Source organism: Pelophylax lessonae (genome assembly GCF_965119305.1).
Source record: "Pelophylax lessonae genome assembly, chromosome: 8".
Lineage (NCBI taxonomy): Eukaryota > Metazoa > Chordata > Amphibia > Anura > Ranidae > Pelophylax > Pelophylax lessonae.
In genome coordinates, this window is record NC_138775.1 from 131,225,331 (window position 1) to 131,246,854 (window position 21,524).

The 21,524-nt window shown below is 40.7% G+C and overlaps 1 protein-coding gene and 1 long non-coding RNA gene across 2 annotated transcripts in view; one reads left to right on the forward strand and one right to left on the reverse strand.

Moving 5' to 3' along the window:
* GSG1 (germ cell associated 1) overlaps positions 1–12,022 on the reverse strand; it is a gene marked incomplete at its 3' end in the record, with an annotated part of 91,523 nt that extends 79,501 nt beyond the window's left edge. The window contains exon 1 of the mRNA XM_082265797.1: positions 11,856–12,022. Within this exon, the coding sequence (XP_082121923.1) occupies positions 11,856–11,912 (57 nt within the window). The 5' untranslated portion in view covers positions 11,913–12,022. The remainder of the gene's footprint in view (positions 1–11,855) is intronic.
* LOC309561779 overlaps positions 2,763–21,524 on the forward strand; it is a 113,718-nt gene continuing 94,956 nt past the window's right edge. The window contains exon 1 of the long non-coding RNA XR_014225594.1: positions 2,763–2,932. This is a non-coding gene — a long non-coding RNA (uncharacterized lncRNA). The remainder of the gene's footprint in view (positions 2,933–21,524) is intronic.

Sequence of the window (21,524 nt, forward strand, 5' to 3'; positions counted from 1 at the left end):
ATTATATTTTCCATTGTCTCCAGGATAGAGGTCTCTGTGAAAACTAGTTTTAGGCAGAGGGGAGGACTTTGTGTGGGTTGTAACCATTGCTTGATTGGACTACTACAAATGGGACAGTCACATTCAGGAATAATGTCTCCCTTGTAAAATGACGATGTTATTCCCTGTATAGTATGAGGTCTCTGGACAGGAAGTACCACTCCTAATATGGTCATTCCAGGAAGTTCAATGAGGAGACGGACTGTCTGAGGTGGCTCTCCATTCACCTATTGTCGGGTGTGCTAATGAACTTGCCTGCTGTCTGCTAAGAGATGTATTGACACTCAGAGTAATGTGTATTGAGGGCTCGTTAGGGAACCATTGTTCTGTGTCTGGCTATTGTGTACATTGATTGCCCATGGAGCTTCTGTCTCCTTGCACATGGCAGTCCTTCTGGTCAAGCTATCTGACCAATCACTGCTGACTCATTTTCAAGCCCTCATTTGCATGGCTGGAGAGGACCTTATGGGGAACTGCAGGTACTTTGCAATTGACCAATGGGAAAGCGGTTGTTGGGGGAAGGATGTTCCAAATTCTGTATAAAAGTGTGCTGTGTTCTTCCAATAAATGTTGTTCCTGTTTTACCCTCAACTCGGAGCTTTGTCTCGTTATTGGGGGGATTTATTGTATGCTGTTCCAGTTTGACTGCTAGGAGTGTAAACCCTTCATATGGTTTTTCCTATTCAGCTGTATGCAGCATTCATAAGGTTCCAGCTACACTGTTCGCATCATTCCTTGGTTTCCAGTTCGGGAGTTTGGTGTCCTGCAAGTAGCTGTGCCTGTAGCTCTGGAAGGGGAAGATTTCCTAAACGGTTTTAACCCTTTTGTGTCCGGGGTGCCGTAACACCATCTACCCATCAGCATTGCCACTGATCACCCCCCTTCCCCAGCAATGCCACTGATCCCAGGAGTCCTAGTATCCCTAGGAGTTTTCTATCTATTGATGGGTCCCCACCTCCCCAGTCCATGGTGTGCAGGCAAGCAACCAATCAGTGGGCAGTAATGATGTGCACTAACCTCTAGGAACCAATCAGTGAGCAGTAATAATGTGCAGTAACCTCTAGTAACCAATTAGTGAGTGGTAAGGATGTTCAGTAACCTCTAGCAACCAATCAGTGAGCAGTATTATTGTACGGTAATCTCTAGAAACCAATCAACAAGCAGTAGTCATGTGCTGTAACCACTAGCAAATAAACAGTGAGCCATAATGTGTGCTTTAACCTCTAGCAGTCAGTGAGCAGTAATGATACACTGTTTTTTTTTTGTACACTGTAACCTCTGGAAACCAATCGCAATTGCTGCCTGATCTGATGAAGTAAACTGATTTTGAGTCTAGCTGCTATTTATTGTATGTCTCAGAGCAGGTGGAGAGTGAAATTGCATGGGGGAGCCCAAGAAAATGTTTGCCCAGGGTCCAATCAATATAAAAGACGGCCCTGCATATGTCACCAAAAGACAATAACCTAGGAGTGAGGAAAGTGCAATGAATAAATAGAGGGTGAATGGTATGACCATTGGGCCAAAGTGATTTTTTTTTTTTAAATGAGAGAGGGAGGGAATTGGGGTTTAAAAAGAAAAGTGATACAAACATGAAAATCAGTCATGGGGAAGCAGAATAGTAGATGGAATTCTTCATTTTGGGATTAATATGTCTCAAAGTGAAAGCAAGGTGGTCATCTTATCTATATGGACCTGAATAGCATCTGATTTTTTAGGACCAAGGGCTTTATATATTTAAACTCCAGCTTGTCGATTGGAATATTAAGGAGCAGTTACTGAATGAGAGTAGTGAAGGTGCATGTTGAGATCCCCTACATGGCTCGATATGCTGTGAATCCTTAAATTGCCCTGCCTGTTGCAGTCTTCTGCCTTAAGAGCCTTAGTGAGGTCTGCTTTAGGTATATTTAGGTCACATTTAGTGGAATCAATAACAGTAATGGCATTGTCCATTTTTCACTGAAGATCATTAATGTGTGTACTCAGCTCTCTAATCTCTGTGGACAGTGTATGTAAGCTGTTCAGTAGCCACTGACAGTTCTCAGTTCAATCGATTTTTGTTGATATTAAACAAATATCAGAAAAATAAAATAGGCTTATGATTTTACATAACATTTCAAATTAAAAAGTAACCAATATTTTGTAAAAGGTAAAGCATCTAAATATCTCTATATATTCAGATTGAGGTAAGCAATACGATTAATCATTACAGTCTAGGGGGAAGGTAATCGTTCTCTTAGTACCAAGAGTTTAAATTTCATATGTAAAGCAGCATCTCTGCAGGTCTCATCAGGTTTATTATCTGCTGCAAGGGCAGCACACTGTCAGAGGAGCTGTCCTGGGTGTCCAGGAGTTCTAGAGAAAAGATTGCATTGTCAGCTGCCGAAGCCGTCGCCATCTTGGATGTTGAGCGTGTGGCTGGAATGGTGGCATGGTTCCCCTCAGTCGGACTCTGCTTATTGCACCCACTATGCCTAATATATTACACAACAATGTTACAGTTATAATCTACATTAATAGAGTGTATATAACTCCTGAAATCCTATCATTAGAAAGGTATGCATAAATGGACTTACAGTTGTACTCATACATTTACATACTCTGGCCAAATTTATGATTTCTTGGCCATTTTTCCGAGAATATGAATGATAACACAAAAACATTTCTTTCACTCACGGTTAGTGTTTGGCTGAAGCCATTTTTTTTTTTATTAATCAACTGTGTTTACTCTTTTTAAATCATAATGGCAACAGAAACTACCCATATGACCCTGATCAAAAGTTTACATACCCTGGTGATTTTGGCCTGATAACATGCACACAAGTTGACACAAAGGAATTTGAATGGCTATTAAAGGTAACCATCCTCACCTGTGATCAGTTTGCTTGTAATTAGTGTGTGTGTATATTAAAGGTCAATGAGTTTCTTGACTCCTGACAGACCCTTGCATCTTTCATCCAGTGCTGCACTGACGTTTCTGGATTCTAAATCATGGGGAAAGCAAAAGAATTGTCACAGAAAAAGGTAGTTTAACTGTATAAAACAGGAAAGGGATATAAAAAGATATCCAAGGAATTGAGAATGCCAATCAGCAGTGTTCAAACTCTAATCAAGGATTGGGAAATGAGGGGTTTTGTTGAAACCAAACCATGGTCAAGTAGACCAACTAAAATTTCAGCTACAACTGCCAGGAAACTTGTTCAGGATGCAAAGAAAAACTCACAAATAACTTCAGGTGAAATACAGGACTCTCTGAAAACTTGTGACGTGGCTGTTTCAAGATGCACAATAAGGAGGCACTTAAAGAAAGATGAGCTGCATAGTCGAGTCGCCAGAAGAAAGCCATTACTTCAAAGTGCCACAATATGCCAAACAGCACAGAGAAAAGCCTCAAACCTTCTGGCACAAAGTCATTTGGAGTGATGAGACCAAAATTAAGCTTTTTGGCCACAACCATAAATGCTACATTTGGAGAAGAGTCAAGGTACATCGTTTCTACTGGAAAGGTACACCATTCCTACTGTGAAACACAGAGGTAGATCGCTAATGTTTTGAGGATTGTGTGTGTTGCAGAGTGCGATCACTGGGTGCAGCGGAGTCCATTCAGATCAGACATTGTGGAGTAAACAGGAACTGGCTTCTTTATTGGAACATAACCACAGAATGCAAAGATGTCACTTCATTGTAATAAGAACAATGGACAGGAAGAGATAACCAACAAGTTCAGTACAGTGTACAGGATATTACAACACATCATAGAAATGCATAGCATATCACTGAGCATTAGCGACATCTAGTGTCCTATTTGTGAACTGCAGTTAATCTGTAATAGGCTAAGCTTTAAAGTTGTTGTATCTCCAACACCCCTTCTCAACAGCTAAGGCTTAGTCTATTAAACCCATCTTCTTCGTAAGCCTTGAGTGTCTTTCAGCGGTCAGAGGCTTTGTAAGGATATCTGCTGCCATATCCTCGGTTGGGCAATAAAGTAACTCAAGAAGACCTTGCTCTTGAAGATCCCTAAGAAAGTGGAACTTCACATCAATGTGCTTGGCTTCCTTCCATGTGCACAAGTGCAAGACATCCTTGATTGTCCTCATAGATTTCTGTTGGTCCCAACCTTGGTTGACCCAAATCTGTTAATAGCTGTCTCAGCCATATAACTTCTTGGCTTTCTTGCGCTGCAGCAACGTATTCTGCTTCAGTAGACGACAGTAAAACAGAGAGTTGCTTTTTACTAGTCCAACTGATGGCACCTCCTGACAGAAAAAATAAGTATCCACTGGTAGATTTCCTGTCGCTGGTGTCTCCTGCCCAGTCAGCATCCACATATCCTGTTAAGGTGCTTTCATCGCTTGCTGGTAACTTTAACTTGTAGTGCGAAGTCCCTTTTACATAGCGAATGATTCGCTTTACAGCATTCCAGTCCTTTTGACTTTGCATTGAAACCTTTCTGCATAGGATTCCAACAGTTGCTGCAATGTCCGGCCTTGTACCAGTGGTAAGATACAGCAATTTTCCCTATTGCCTTCCTGTATTGAGTATTAGTAGGTAATAGGTTGTCTTGGCAATTCATCTCTTTTAGGTAGTTGGTTTCCATAGGAGACTTTACTGGTTTGGCGTCTTCCATTCCAAATGTTTCAATTATTTCTTGTATTTTGTGTCTTTGGTTCAGAAGAAAGCAGCCATCTTCCTCTCTCTCGATCTGGATGCCGAGGTAATTCTTTATGTTGCCAAGATCTTTGGTGTTTGAAATTCTGATTTAATTTCTCTAGTATTTCTGCTTCATCCCCTTCTTGCTCAAAGCAAATCAGGATATCATCCACATAAATTAGCATATAGACCAATCTGTTTGCCAATTTCTTTGTGTATAAGCAGGGGTCTGCTTTACTCCTCAGAAAGTTTTGATGTGTAAGCACTTCATTTATTTTTATATTCCATGCTCTGGCTGCTTGCTTTAGACCATATATACTCCTGCGAAGTTTGCAAACTAGGTCTGGCCTTTGTTCATCTTTGAACCCTGGCGGCTGTTCCATGTAAATTTCTTCTGTTAGCTCGCCATGTAGAAACGCGGTTCTCACATCAAAATGTTTCACTTGCATTTTCCTTGTGACGGCTACTGTCAGTAAAGTCCGTATTGTAGTGTGCTTGACTACTGGTGCAAATGTCTCGTCATAGTCCTCTCCGTATTTTTGAGAATACCCCTTGGCTACTAGCCTTGCTTTTGTTTCGCTCAATTGTGCCATCTGCATTGTATTTCACTTTAAAAGTCCATTTACAGCCTATGGCTTTCCTTCCAGGTGGTAGTTCTGGAAGTGTCCATGTGTTAGTGTCATGCATGGATTTTATCTCTTCATCAGCAGCCTTTATCCATTTACTTGCTTCTTGTTCTGAAAGCTGAGATATTTCTTCCCAGGTTGCAGGTTCGTTGATACTGGCAGTACTTGCTTTGTATGAGAGACGTACAGGTGGTTTACCTTTGTTTTCTCTTGTTGAACGTCTCATTTTTGTGTCTAAACCTTCGTGTGTCTGCTCTTCAGTACTGGTAGAGTCTGCACTCACTTCAACTATTTGTTTGGAAGTTACAGAGATGGGCTGGTCAATGTCAGTTTTCCCTTCTATTTTTGCTTCTACTGTTGTCTTTACATTGTCTCTTAAATCTTCAACAAAAGTTATGCTGTTGCTAATGATGGTAACCTTGTCTGTTTTGGGATTTAGGATTCTGTAACCTTTGACATTGTCACTGTATCCAACAAAGATACCTTCAAATGCTCTGTTTTGGAGTTTGGTGCGTTTTTCTTCAGGTATGTAGATAAATGCTTTGCATCCAAAAACTCTTAGGTGTTTTACATTTGGCTTCTCATTGTGCCATAGTTCATATGGAGTTTTCTCGATTGTTCTGGAAAGAAGTCTGTTCTGCAAATATGTAGCTGTCATAGCTGCTTCACCCCAGTATTTTGTGGTAGTCCAGACTCTGTCAGCATACATTTGATCATTTCAGTCAGAGTTCTGTTCTTTCTTTCAGCTACTCCATTTTGTTCTGGTGTATATGGAACTTTCTTTTGATGTTCTATTCCATTTTGTTTTAAGTACTCTTGTATCTTACATCCTGTGAATTCAACTCCATTGTCGCTCCGAAGTATGACAGGCTTCCTCTGAAACTTGTTACTGGTCTTTATTATATAGTCTTGTAATTTGTCAAAAACTTCACTCTTGTGTTGCATTAGGTAGGTGACTGTGTATCTTGAATAGTCATCTATGAAAGTCACTATGTACCTTTTGTCTCCAGGTGTGGGTGGGTTTAGGGGACCACACACGTCACTGTGAACTAAGTCAAGTGGTCTTGAAGCTCTCTTCTGACTAACTTTGGGAAGTGTTGCTCTTGTAGCTTTGGATTTAATGCAACATTCACATTTAACAGTAACTGGACGAGGGGGTATTGTTAGATCCCTTGTCAGATTCCTCCTCTGTAGTTCCTGTATGCATTCTGGGTGTCTGTGACCTAGATGTCTGTGCCCTATATGTATACAGTCATTGTGCTTGTGTGTACATAGTCTTACCTTTTCCTTCACTGTGTCAAGGTGATATAGATGATCATCCAGCTTGGCACTTGCTACTGTCTGGTTGCCGTTTAGGATTGAACACTTGTCACCTTGGAATGTTACAGTGAGTCCTCTGGCTGTCAGACGCTTCACAGATAAGAGTCCTCCTCCTAGATTAGGAACATAAAGTACATCTTTCACTGGTATGGCTAGGTTGTGTCCCGCATCATCAGGGCATACAAGGATTCCATGCCCATATCCTTCTGCATGTATTTTGCTTCCATCTGCAAGATAAATAGGTTCTTTGTTGTTCAGATCAAGTTCTGTGAAAAAACTTCTATCACTCTTCATGTGACTGGTTGCCCCCGAATCGATGAACCAGCCTTGACATTTATGGTTGCCTGTCGCTTTAAATGTGGCATTCCAGTTTCCTTCCCATGGATCATTGATTGTGGCTTTGACCTTTTGTTTAGCATAAGAGGGACGCTGTGTTCTTTGCTCTGCTTTCCATATAGTACAGTCTTTCTTTATGTGTCCCTGTTTGTGACATCTGAAACACACTCTGGTCTCTTTCCTGTGTAACCTTGCGTCTGTAGCTTTAAGAGCGGTTCTGGTGTCGGTTTCTGTGGAGTCATGCACTAATTCCTTTCTTCTCTGATACTCATCTATGAGCCTGGTTTTTACAAACGTTAGCGTCAGATCTGTCTCAGGCCGTGTCTCCAGTGCATTGATCAGTGCAGTATATGTATCGGGCAAACTGCATAACAACATGGCTGCAGCGTGGCTGTCTGTTATATTCTCCCCGATTGATTTGAGTTGTGCAATCACTTCCAGCATTGCATTTATATGCGCCTGCATGTCCTGTTCTCTGCTAAGTCTCATTCTGTAAAGTTTCCGCAGTAGAAACAGCTTGCTATTTAAACTGGACCTTTCATGCAGTCTTTTCAAAACGTCCCACATGCCTTTTGCTGTGTCCTCATGTTGTATATGTATGAGCTGATCATCCTCCACTAGTAAGCTTATGGTGGCCCGTGCCTGTCTGTTTTTCTTGTCCCAGTCCTGATTATTGTCCTGTGGCCTCTCTGTGGTGGTAACCTCCCACAAGTCATCTCTAGATAATAGCATTTCCACTTTAAACTTCCATAGCTGATAATTGTCATTGTTCAGCTTGGCCACTGAGAGTTTAAGTTCTGAGTTTCCGGCCATTTTTCCCTCCTTTATATATAAACAGTCTTACTTGTCTATTGGGGATGTCACTGGAAAGCTTCCTTATGTCGATCTTTATCCGGATCCTGGGCCCATAACCTGTTGCAGAGTGTGATCACTGGGTGCAGCGGAGTCCATTCAGATCAGACATTGTGCAGTAACAGGAACTGGCTTCTTTATTGGAACATAACACAGAAAGCAAAGATGTCACCTCATTGTGATAAGAAGAACAGACAGGAAGAGATAACCAACAAGTTCAGTACAGTGTACAGGATATTACAACACATCATAGAAATGCATAGCATATCTCCTTCACCCCTCTGCTTCTCTCTATAGGTTGTTAAGGTATTGGGCATTGGATAACCCTGACTCCCTAACTACCTGGCTGCACCTTCCCGTCTAGGCACAGTGTGCTCCCATTACGGGGTGCCTACGGTCTGGTCGCGCCACTTACCTCCACCTACCATTTGTCCGACTTGTTATCCCATTCGCATAATCTCTCGTGTTCAAGTTACAGTTATGGCTGATCCTGTTGATTGCCTGTCATGATTACGACAATCTTCTGCAATGTATGTCACACGTTGTTATTGTTCTTTGTTATTCTTCTTCAATAAAATACTTGAACAAGAAATGCATAGCATATCACTGAGCATTAGCGACATCTAGTGTCCTATTTGTGAACTGCAGTTAATCTGTAATAGGCTAAGCTTTAAAGCTGTTGTATCTCCAACAGTGTGAGCTACAAAGACACAGGAAATTTGGTCAGAATTGATGGCAAGATGAATGCAGTATGTTATGAAAAAATACTGGAGGAAAATTTGCATTCATCAGCCCAGGAGCTGCACATGGGATGTACTTGGACATTTCAACATGACAATGATCCTAAACACAAGGCCAAGTCGACCTGTCATTGGCTACAGCAGAATAAAGTGAAGGTTCTGGAGTGGTCATCTAAGTCTCCTGACCTCAATAGTATTGAGCCACTGTGGGGAGATCTCAAGCGTGCAGTTCATGCAAGACAGCCCAAGAATTTACAGGAACTGGAGGCTTTTTTCCAGGAACAATGGGCAGCTTTACCATCTGAGAAGATAAAGAGCCTCATCCACAAATACCACAAAAGACTTCAAGCTGTCATTGATGTTAAAGGGGGCAATACACAGTATTAAGAACTAGGGTATGTAAACTTTTAATCAGGGTCATTTGGGTAATTTCTGTTGTCATGATTTAAAAAGAGCAAACACAGTTGATTGATAATAAATTGCTTCAGCCAAACAATCATGAGTGAAAGAAAAGTTTTTGTGTTATCATTCATATTCTCTGAAAAATGGCCAAGAAATCATAAATTCTGCCAGGGTATTTAAAATTATGCGCACAACTGTACCTATACATTTTTGCAAATGTTTTTACTTAATGGGAGAATCATTTTCAGTACAGTATAACATAAAATATCAATTTTGCCTTAACTCACAAAGGAGTCATTGTAGTTTAGTTCCCAATCCACAGCCTATAAATGTGAAATAAGAAATAAAGTAGTGTCACATATGTTTTTTGGTCCATGGATAAAACCTGGGAAGTGAATCAACAGCAATTTATAACGTATAGTGAAGAGGCAGGTGTGCACAGAGAATTCCAAAAGAAACCTTTATTCAGAGAGAGGCACAGCTCTGTTGATGTTCACTTCTTTTAAATGTCAGTTCCAGTGCAAAAAATTAATGAGAGTTTGAAAAGGAGGAGACTTGATGATGTGTATATGGAAATTAAGAATTTGCTAATAACGGCATGGTTTTGTTATATATAAAAGAAGAAAGAATGGCTAAACATTTATAAGGCTACCAGCTCTCTGTCTTCCTTCGCATTCTGTTTTAACACCACACACAGAAATTCTGTATTTCAGCTTATTACAATATTGTCTTCAAACAATACAGTGGTATTACAACACATTTATATAAAAAAAACATGAGGCAGCCTTTAATGGTGGCTAGGCACCAAGATAGTGTGACAGCTACAAATCTTTGTAAGTATTATTTGACTAGCCACCATAGACTATCTCCAGGACCTCTTGGTATTCAAACGGTAAATGGGCTGCCACAGAAGAAGACCATTTGGCAGCTTTCCACCAGATTCCTTTTTATGTCCAAAAGTATTCACAACCAAGTTTAGTTTCAAAACACAGTCCATTTTAAAGCCCTCCTTTGTATGACATTACTTATCCAACTGTCAAGATCATTCCAAACTATTGGTTGGAAAGCCACTGCTTACATGTATTATGTTCTCTGCATATAGCATGCCTATGGGGCTCCACAGGGCTTCCAGAAGATTTTATAAGCATTAATAGTACATTGGTGAGTTCAAATCGCCCCAGTCCCTGTCCCCTATCACACACATTAAAAAAAAAAAAAAGTTTGAACAGTAAGACTGTCTTACAGAGGTCAGTAAACCTTGACCTCAAGTTTCTAAAGACAGTTATATTGCTTTAGAATGATAAGAAAATAGAGCAGCATAAGCCAGCATTATAAGAGTTGATTAAGTTTTATCACATATAAAAGGAGAAAAATTACACTCACAAACACTATAAAGAAAACAAACAGGGATGAACCGGCAGGTTCACACAGAATCTGTTGGTTCACAACATGGCCATGGGCAGCAGCACTAATCTAGGAATAGGATGGAACATGGTTTTCCTGGGTACGAACAACATGAGGAGCTAATAATAATAAGGAATAATGAAGGCTTTACCTGCTCAAAACCTGAAGGAGCATGTTTTAAGAAAGCCCCTTCCCTTTATTAGCCTTCACGCTGCTCGGACCCACTAAAAAAGCATTTTGTTCCATACCGAGGGCAGCACTACTGGTTTCTGGTCATGGCTATGTTCTGACATCAGAACATGTTTTACAACCTATATTTATAACTTTGTGAGTGCATCTCTTCTGTTGAGCTGGTAAAACATGTACAGATAATACAGATAAACTAATATTGTTTTTTTATGCTTGGAATTATGTGTCCAACTTACATGTACACTTTTATGTACATTTATCCATTCCATTAGTTTTTTTCATGCCTCTACATGAAGTCCATTTATACTGGTAGTAGGATCTGATGCATCTTAGTTCACTCAGTTTCTTTGCCTAACTGTGCTACCAAAGCACCACATATACTTTTATTTTCCTCCATATAATGCTTTAGGAATAAAATATTTTAGTTTAAGGACTACAAAGGAAATGTGACATAAATATGGCTCAGGTACAAGTGTTTATGAGTGAAAGGCTTCAGTTGCATGCAGAATATTCAAACTGTTATTTAGGTTGTTAAGGAAACATGCAGACCCATATTACAATCCTCAACAAAAATAATATAATTTGCAACCATTATGTGAAAATGTTATCAATTTTACCTAAGAATCCTAGCAACATACTAAACTCTTTATCATCTAAAATATAAAAATATATAGATATTTGTATAAATACAGTATACACATTTTTTCATAATTCATTTTTATTTTTTTTACAGGTACTTATATAGCGCCATCAATTTACGCAGCGCTGTACACACACAGTATATTGTACAGTCACATCAGCCCTTGCCCTCAAAGAGCTTACAATCTTAAATCCCTAGCTCCCATTAATTCACATACTAAGGCCAATTTAGACAGGATCCAATTAACCTATCAGCATGTCTTTGGAGGAAATTGGAGTACCTGGAGAAAACCCACGCATGCACAGGGAGAACATGCAAACTCCAGGCAGGTAGTATCATGGTTGAGATTCAAACCTATGACCCTAATGCTGCTAGGTGGAAGTGCTAACCACTTGCCACTATGCTGCCCATTTATTTCAAAGGTAATCAATAGGATGCTCCTGGATATAAAAATATATAGCAAATAAACATTTTAAACAACAAAGTAAAATAACCACAAAGTGTTTAAAAGGGGTAATAGAAAACCTAAAATAATTTATGTGCATTTTGTATAGGGGAAATATACTGGCAAAAGACTACATTTACCTCACAGTTTGAAAAACCCCTCCATTACTACAGGATACATCCTATAAGTATAAATGTGGTGAAACAAAAACTTACTGATGTTGTTTTCTGTAGGAACCTTGCAGATGAAGCAACTTCTAAAGGAAGATTCATGATATTCCAATATTTGATGGCACATCCAATATTTTCTATGTGTATCACAGAATGAGTAAGAAGAAACTCTGTGCATAAAGCTTTAAAGGCAACAAACTGCTTATAATTCTGTTGCTGTGCCTATCTAATCCCAGAGCCCACAAACCAACTCGACTCATTGCTGTAAAATCACTAACATCTGCTGTACAGTAATGGAGGTTCCTAATCCAAAACACAATCATGTCCCAGCTGTTTACATCTAAACCCTTCTCATTTTCTCTTACCACTGATCTTGCACATGGTCTTTGCTGCCCTTATTTATATTTTTGCAAGAATAGCTTCAGCGAGCAGCAGCATAATCTGCAAATCAGATTGTGTTGAGTTTTTTTTTATAGAAAAATATTATGGTTTATTGAAAAAAGTCAAGTGGAATATTTAATATTAAGTCCATATTTATTTTAATAAAATCACAACCTTCTTTTTGAATCAAGCAACTATGGACCGTGATAAAGCATTTTAGCTAACCTAAAATTTCCTTTACTATATTATTCAGTAATATAGTGTATATGCGTATTTGTGTATATATATACACACACATATACAGTATATATATATATATATATATATATATATATATATATATATATATATATATATATATATATTGTATACACATACACACACCCTAAGCACAGAACCATTCATGTTTGAATAATATCAATCGAATCATACGTCACTTTGCCTGGCCGGGGCTGACCGCCGCATTATATGTACTTGCGGCGGTCGGCAACCGGTTAACATGTCAGTAACAACCCATGCAATCCATACATACAAAGAAACCAAAACAAATAAGAACATAAATTATGTTATGTGTAAAAAATGTAATGACACAGGGAAAAAGTATTGAAAACATGAAGAAAGGAAGGTGCAAAAGGCATGGAAAGCCAAGACACCAGCTGAAATCTATCAGTAATTAGAAAGCAATCCTGACCCTTGTCAGTGCAAAATAATATCAGCTGGTTCAGTCTCAACTGATGGCCTATAAAAAGGTTTCTCATTACCAAGAAGTCACACAAAAAACATCTCACGATGGGTAAAAGAGTTCTCTCAAGACCTTCGCAGCCTTGTTGCAAAACATACCGATGGCATTGGTTACAGAAGGATTTCTACTTCAATTAATTTTTATTTGGTTTTCACAAGAAGAAAAACAATCACACATGAAACACAATAGATTGATGCAAGATAATAATAATAGAAAGAAGAGAAAAGAAAAAAGGGGAAAGGGAAAGAAAAAGAAAGAAAAAACAGAAGAAACTATTGATGTAGTATGTTAATCACAATACATTATGACATTATATGTAGCAAGAACAGGAGACGAGGAAGTCTAATACTGTATACATTCAAAACCCAGGAAACTACCCAGGAAATATATAGGAGATACATAAGAGATACCCGAAGGGGAAAGGAAAACAAAAACAGAGAATGCCAAGACAAATACCGGAGGAAGCACCATCATGCTCTGAGTCTCACCATCCACCCGCCTCAAGTCTTCCGTTAGACACTGTGAAAATAGGGGCTTTGTTGCCAGAGAAGCCAAGCTGTGTAAAATTCTTTGTTGCGACACACTGAGTATGCATATGCCTTTTCCAAAGAATAGTTCTGGTTAACTAAACCTATTACCTCTATATGGGAAGGGGCTATGGGTTGTTTCCAACATCTAGCAATTACCGTTTTAGCTGCTATCAGTATATGTATAAATACTGTTCTGATATCAAATGGTATATTTTCAATACCCAAAAATAGTAGCGCTATTGCGGGTTCAGGTTTGATCAGTAAACCCGAAACTTCAGAAAGTACTTCAAAAATTTTCCTCCAAAAACTAACAAGACCTTTACAGGACCAGAATATATGAAAAATTGTTCCAGCTTGGTCACACTCACGCCAACATGATGGATCATAATTAGGGTATATTAAGGACAGGCGGTAGGGGGATAGATACCATCTAGTGACTATTTTTTGGAATTGTTCCCAATGTGTTACACATTGTGTTGCTTTGTAAGACGCTCGTATCGCCCATCTCCATTGCTCATTGGAGAAGGACATGCCGAGGTCTCTTTCCCATTTCTTCATGTACGATGATTTAAAAAAGGTGAGTTTCTGCTGTAGTTGATTATAAAACACCGATATCCCTTTAAACTTAGAGTTTGGGTCTGTGAGATATTTCCAAAGTAATTGAGGAATTTCAAGTTTAGGGAGTGGGTGTTTAGATATAAAACTCACTATACTAATGTAGGCAAAAACCGCTTGGGGGGTAAGTGAAAATTCTCGTTGAAGGGCTGCAAAAGACTTAATAGTATTATTTTGGTATAATTGTGTCACTGTATCAATACCTGCTACCACCAATTTATTAATGTGGACGTTAGGGAGCAAGATACACATTGTCGATAGGGGTATGGGAACTAATATATTGTTTGGCTGTGATTGTAACTGTGATTGAGCAATTAGATGACGCCAGGACTGAAGAGAAGCTCTTATTGTTAACGGAAGGGTCTGAATTGGTATAGGTTTCCACATATCTGCCAAAAGTAATGTATATAATTCCTGTGTATTAGATAGTGCAGCTTCAATCGGAAGCCACGGAAGAGAAATTTTGTGGATTCTATGGGTAAACCAATACTGTAAAGGAGCCAAGCGAGATGCATGATAATAATCCTCAAGGCTTGGTAGTCCCAATCCACCAACTGATTTGTGTCGTATCATATGTAGATATGCACACCTTGCACGTTTCCCCTGCCAAACGAAGTTGCGCAGGAGTTTATTGAGCGAGTTGATATAGTGTTTAGGAATATAAATCGGAAGGGCGCGAAAAATATATACAATCTTGGGGAGGCAGGTCATTTTAAATGCAGCTATTCTTCCTGCCCATGATAGTTCGGTCTTTTTTAACTTATTAGTATCATTGGAAATGGAAGTTGTCAGTGATCGCAGGTTAAGTGTCTGTAGCCCTGAGGTTGGAAATGTCAAGGTTATACCTAAGTATTGCAAAGCTTGGGGGGTCCATGTATAAGGTAAATTTTGCTTAAGATGGCTAAGTGCGTGGCCCTGTATGCCCATATTTAGGATGACTGATTTATCGAAATTAACCTTATAGTAAGAGATATTGCTAAATGTCTGCAAGGTGTCATGGACAGCAGGTAAGGACACGATGGGGTTCGTCAAGCTCAGAATTATTTAGAAGGATTTCTAAATGTGTCAGTGAGCACTGTTGGGGCCATAATTTGGAAGTGGAAAGAACATAATTTCAACATAAACTGGACATGGCCAGGTGCCCTTCGCAAGATTTCTGACAAAGGAGTGAAAGGGATTATCAACATTTGCACATCATTTAGACAAGCCTGTGAAATACTGGGAGAACATAGTTTGGTGAGATGAGACCGACATTTAACTCTTTGGATGCCATAATATACACCATGTTTGGAGGTGAAATGGCACTTCATATCACCCAAAAAACACCATACCAACAGTGATGTTTGGAGGTGGGAACATCATGTTGTGGGGCTGTTTGAAGGTTGGGGTTGAGGATGATGAAGGTGAAACGAGGGTGGACATTTCAGAAAGACAATGATTTCAGCAAGACAATGATCCCAAACACAAAGCCCAGGAAACGCTTAATTGGTTTCAAAAAAAGAAAATAAAGCTGCTAGAATGGCCCAGCCAATCACCTGATTTGAATCCGATAATCTATGGAAAGAATTTAAGATCAGAGTTCATAGGAGAGGCCAACAGAACTTTCAAGATTTGAAGCCGGTTTGTGCGGAAAAACGGGCCAAAATCACACCAGAGCAATGCATGAGACTAGTTTCTCCATACAGGAGGCGTCTTGAAGCTGTCATTACCAACAAAAGGATTTTGTACGAAGTATTAAATACATTTCAGTTAGCATGTGCAATACTTTTTCCCTGTGGCATTCCATTTTATTACACATAACTTCATTTCAGAACTTATTTGTTTTGGTTCCTTTGTACCTATGGATTGCATTGGGTTGTTACCAACATGTGGTGAAAATTTCATGTCAATAGCACCTTTAGAATATACTTACCTAGAAAAATGGTGACGTGTTCAATACTTAATTTTTTTTACCCACTATATATATATATATATATATATATATACACACACACACACACACACACCATATCTCACAAACGTGAGTACACCCCCTCACATTTTTGTCAATATTTTATTATATCTATTCATGTGACACCACTGAAGAAATGACACTTTGCTACAATGTAAAGTAGTGGGTCAAAAAGCTTGTATAACAGTGTAAATTTGCTGTCCCCTCAAAAAAACTCAACACACAGCTATTAATGTCTAAACCACTGGCAACAAAAGGGAGTACACCCCTAAGTGAACATGTCCAAATTGGGCCCAATTAGCCGTTTTCCCTCCCCAGTGTCATGTGACTCCTTAGTGTTACAAGGTCTCAGGTGTGAATGGGGACCAGGTGTGTTAAATGTAGTGCTATCGCTCTCACTGTCTCATACTGGTCACTAAAAGTTCAACATAGCACCTCATAGCAAAGAAATCTCTGAGGATCTGAAAAAAAAAAAAAAGAACTGTTGCTCTACATAAAGATGGCCTAGGCTATAAGAAGATTGCCAAGACCCTGAAACTGAACTGCAGCACGGTGGCCAAGACCATACAGCAGTTTAACCACTTGCCGACAGCCGCACGACTATTTACTGCGGCAGTCAGCCCCCTACAGGCAAAACGACGTAGGGCTACGTAGCTTGTCCATGAGCCTCTAGGGGGCGAGCGCGCACCGCCGGAGGCGTGCTCCCGCCCCCGTTCATTCACTAACATCCCCGCGCGAGTGACCAGCGGCTCCGATGTCACTCGCGATCTCCCGCTGGAAAGGGAGAAAGGCAGGCGGCTAATGTAAACAAAGCCGCCTGTCATTCTCCCTGGTGTAACTGCAGAGATCATACGATCCTGCTATGTAGGATCGTATGTCTCTGTGGTTACATCACAAGCCATGCCCCCCCACAGCTAGAATCATGCTCCTAGGGATACATTTAACCCACTGATCACCAATAAAGTTAACCCTTCCCTGCCAGTGTCATTTGTACAGTAAAAGTGCATATTTATAGCACTGATTACTGTAGTAATGTCACTGGTACCCCCAAAAGTGTCAAAAATGTTAGTCAAGGGTCCGATCTATCCACCGCAATGTCGCAGTCCCGCAAAAAAAAATCGCAGATCGCCGCCATTAATAGTAAAAAAAAAAAACAAAAACAATAAAAATGACATAAATCTTTCCCGTAGTTAGTAGAAGCAATAACTTTTGTGCAAACCAATCAAAATACGCTTATTGCGATTTTTTTTTACCAAACATATGTAGCAGAAAACAAATTGGATGCATAAAAGAAAGAAAAAGGAGGCGCAAACACCTAGTGCATTACCCGTGGTACTGTTAAAATAATTTAATAAAATGCTGAATGCATACTCACAAACATGAAGAATTAAAATCGTGTTGCAAATTCCCGTCACCCATGTGTTGGACCATGTCCTGGAAATTGCGACCGCTAACGCGTTTCGGGAGTCAAGCTCCCTTCCTCAGAGCTCGACGGGAGCTTGACTCCCAAAACGCGCTAGCGGACGCAATTTCCAGGACATGGTCCAACACATGGGTGACGGGAATTTGCAACACGATTTTAATTCTTCATGTTTGTGAGTATGCATTCAGCATCTTATTAAATTATTTTAACAGTCGTGTCCAGACCTTTATAAGTACTTCATTGCGTCCCAGCTTACGTACTTGTATGATGGCCTCGGCGATTCTCCTGGTAACTCCTCCACCATTCTCGTGTTGGCCATGCATGGCTCGCAGGCACAGGCTACGGATGCCCTACACAGATCTGTCCCTAGACGCTGCTCCCGTAACTCTCCTATGGAGGTAGGGTGGTTGGCCTGGCATGCTGGTAATAAGTTGTTAGTGGAGATGCCTGCTGTGTCTCCCAATGCCCCATTATGGGATAATCACAACTTCCCCGAGCTCTATGGTCATCCGGATTCGGGCTGGTGGTCTGGACTTGGGGTGACCCATGTCTCTCACGTCTTTCGGTCATCTCATTTTGTTTCCTTTGATGACCTGAAGGCCCACCATGGTGTGAGCAACCGTTTTTTCTTTAAATACCTGTTATTACGCCACGCCGCCCGTGCGCAGTTTGCGGGGCTGACCCTGGAGCTCGGGGAATCCCCGATGGAGCTGTTATTGTCTATTGAAGGGATAAATAAAATGGTCACTACGTTTTATATGAGGCTGCAGGCGGCGGGTGCTGACCAGTTTAAAACGGCCATGGGCCGGTGGGTCGCGCTCTTGCCCGACCTGACAGAGGAGACATGGGAGGAGGCCACAGAGGTTTGTTTTCAGGATCTTATTAGTTCAAACAATAGGTTAATACAGTTTAAATTTATCCATCATCTGCATTATACACCCCAGAAGTTGGTCCGTATGGGGGTAGCCCCGGGAGCCGCTTGCCCTAGGTGCGGCTGTCCTGCTGCGGACCTGCTCCACATGTTCTGGTCCTGTCCCCATGTTAAAGGTTACTGGACATCTATTTTTGCCTTTTTTACTAATAAACTGCACCTGTCGGTCCCTCTTACTCCTGAGGTAGGCCTGCTGGGTGTGTTGAATGACATTGTACATCGTGTACGCCCTAGGATCCTGCTCCGCATCTTACTGTTCTATGCCAGGAAACTTGTTTTGTTACATTGGAAGAGGGCTGAACCGCCTACCATACAGGAGTTCTATACTTTGGTGCGCAGTGATGTTCCGCTTTATAAGCTAATTTATAAGAGTAGAGGGTGTCCTAAAAAGTTCACTAATGTCTGGCAGCCCTGGCTTGATGTGGAAGACTCGTATTGGGCAGATGCCCCTTTGCCCTCCAGCTTATCTCTCGACTGAGTCTGAGTAGCCCCGGATGTCATGCGGTTTATATTTGTTTTATTACATGAGTTGTATGTTCTATACCCCCCCCCTTTTCTTGGGGGGTAGGTACCTGGAGGTAGGGGACGGTGTGTGATTGTGGTTGTGTGGGTGTGTATGGTGTGGTTAGTCTTGTTGGTGTGTTCCTTTCTCCTTCCCCCCCCCCCCATCTCTGTGACAACCGGTTGGGAGTGTAGCCTCGCAGTTGCTTGGCCCTCCTGGCTCTTTGTGGTACGCATCCCATTTTTTCCCCTTCCCCCCCTTGATTTGGGCCGTCTGGCCCCTCTCTATTCCCCCCCTTCCCCCCCCCCCTTCTGTGGTGTTAGGTTAAGATGTCTTCTGATACCCTTGTGTAATTTACATGCTTGCCTTACACTTGTTTTATGGGCAATGTTGCCCTTGTGTTTTCTTTTTGTTACTGTTATGCAAAAATTTAAATAAAAAAAAATATATATTTTAACAGTACCACGGGTAATGCACTAGGTGTTTGCGCCTCCTTTTTCTTTCTTTTATGCATTCGCTTGGAGTTCCCTGCCTGAGGAGAGCAGCACGCCAGTCTTCCCCTTCGGAGTGAGCGCTTGGCTGATATATTTGTTTAGAAAACAAATTGGCCTAAAATGTTAAAAAAAATTAGATTTTTACATTTTGGGGGGGGGGGGGGGAATTTCATATAAAAAAATGTGAAAAATATTGTTATTTTTTCATAATTGTCGCTCTTTTTTTGTTTATAGCGCAAAAAGTAAAAATCGCACAGGTGATCAAATACTACCAAAAGAAAGCTCTGTTTGTGGGGGAAAAAAGGCCATCAATTTCATTTGGGTACAGCGCCGCACGACCGTGCAATTGTCTGTTAAAATCACGCAGTGTCGAATCGCAAAATAGGCCCTGGTCTTTGAGCAGCCAAATCCTCCGGGGCTTAAGTGGTTAACAGGACAGGTTCCACTCAGAACAGGCCTCGCTATGGTCGACCAAAGATGCTGAGTGCACATACTCAGCATCAAATCCAGAGGTTGTTTTTGGGAACTAGACGTATGAGTGCAGCCAGCATTGTTGCAGAGGTTGAAGGGGTGGGGGGTCAGCCTGTCAGTGCTAAGACCATACGCTGCACACTGCCTCAAATTGGTCTGCATGGCTGTCATCCCAGAAGGAAGCCTCTTCTATAGGTGATGCACAAGAAAGCCTGCAAACAGTTTTCTGAAGACAAGCAGAGTAAGGACATGGATTACTGAAACCATGTCCTGTGGTCTGATGAGACCAAGATAAACTTATTTGGTTCAGATAGTGTCAACGTGTGTGGCGGCATCCAGATGAGGAGTACAAAGACAAGTGTGACTTGCCTACAGTCAAGCATGGTGGTGGGAATGTCATGGTCTGGGGTTGCATGAGTGCTGCTGGCGCTGGGGAACTATAGTTCATTGAGGGAACCATGAATGCCAACATGTACTGTGATATACTGAAGCAGAGGATGATCCCCTCTCTTCAGAGACTGGGTGACAGGGCAGTATTCCAACATGATAACGACCCCAAACACACCTCCAAGACAACCACTACCTTGCTAGAGAAGCTGAGGGTAAAGGTAATGGACTGGCCAAGCATGTCTCCAGAACTAAACCCTATTGAGCATCTGTAGGGGCATCCTCAAATGGATGATGGAGAAGAGCAAGGTCTCCAACATCCACCAGCTCTGTGATGTCATCATGGAGGAGTGGAATAGGACTCCAGTGGCAACCTGTGAAGCTCTGGTGAACTCCTTGCCCAAAAGGGTTAAGGCAGTGCTGGAAAATAATGTTGGCCAACAAAATATAGACAATTTAGGCCCAATTTGGACATTTCCATTTAGGGGTGTACTCACTGTTGCTGCCAGCGGTTTAGTAATTAATGGCTATGAGTTATTTTGAGGAGACAGCAAATTTGCATTGTTATACAAGCTGTACACTCACTACTTTACATTGTAGCAAAGTGTAATTTCTTCAGTGTTGTCACATGAGAAGATAGAAAATATTTACAAAAATGTGAGGGGTGTACACAGTTTTGTGAGATACTAAATATTTATATATATATATATATATATATATATATATATATATATATATATATATATATATACAGTGCCTTGTGAAAGTATTCGGCCCCCTTGAACTTTGTGACCTTTTGTCACATTTCAGGCTTCAAACATAAAGATATAAAACTGTAATTTTTTGTGAAGAATCAACAAGTGGGACACAATCATGAAGTGGAACGAAATTTATTGGATATTTCAAACTTTTTTAACAAATAAAAAACTGAAAAATTGGGCGTGCAAAATTATTCAGCCCCCTTAAGTTAATACTTTGTAGCGCCACCTTTTGCTGCGATTACAGCTGTAAGTCGCTTGGGGTATGTCTCTATCAGTTTTGCACAACAAGAGACTGAAATTTTTGCCCATTCCTCCTTGCAAAACAGCTCGAGCTCAGTGAGGTTGAATGGAGAGCGTTTGTGAACAGCAGTTTTCAGTTCTTTCCACAGATTCTCGATTGGATTCAGGTCTGGACTTTGACTTGGCCATTCTAACACCTGGATATGTTTATTTGTGAACCATTCCATTGTAGATTTTGCTTTATATTTTGGATCATTGTCTTGTTGGAAGACAAATCTCCGCCCCA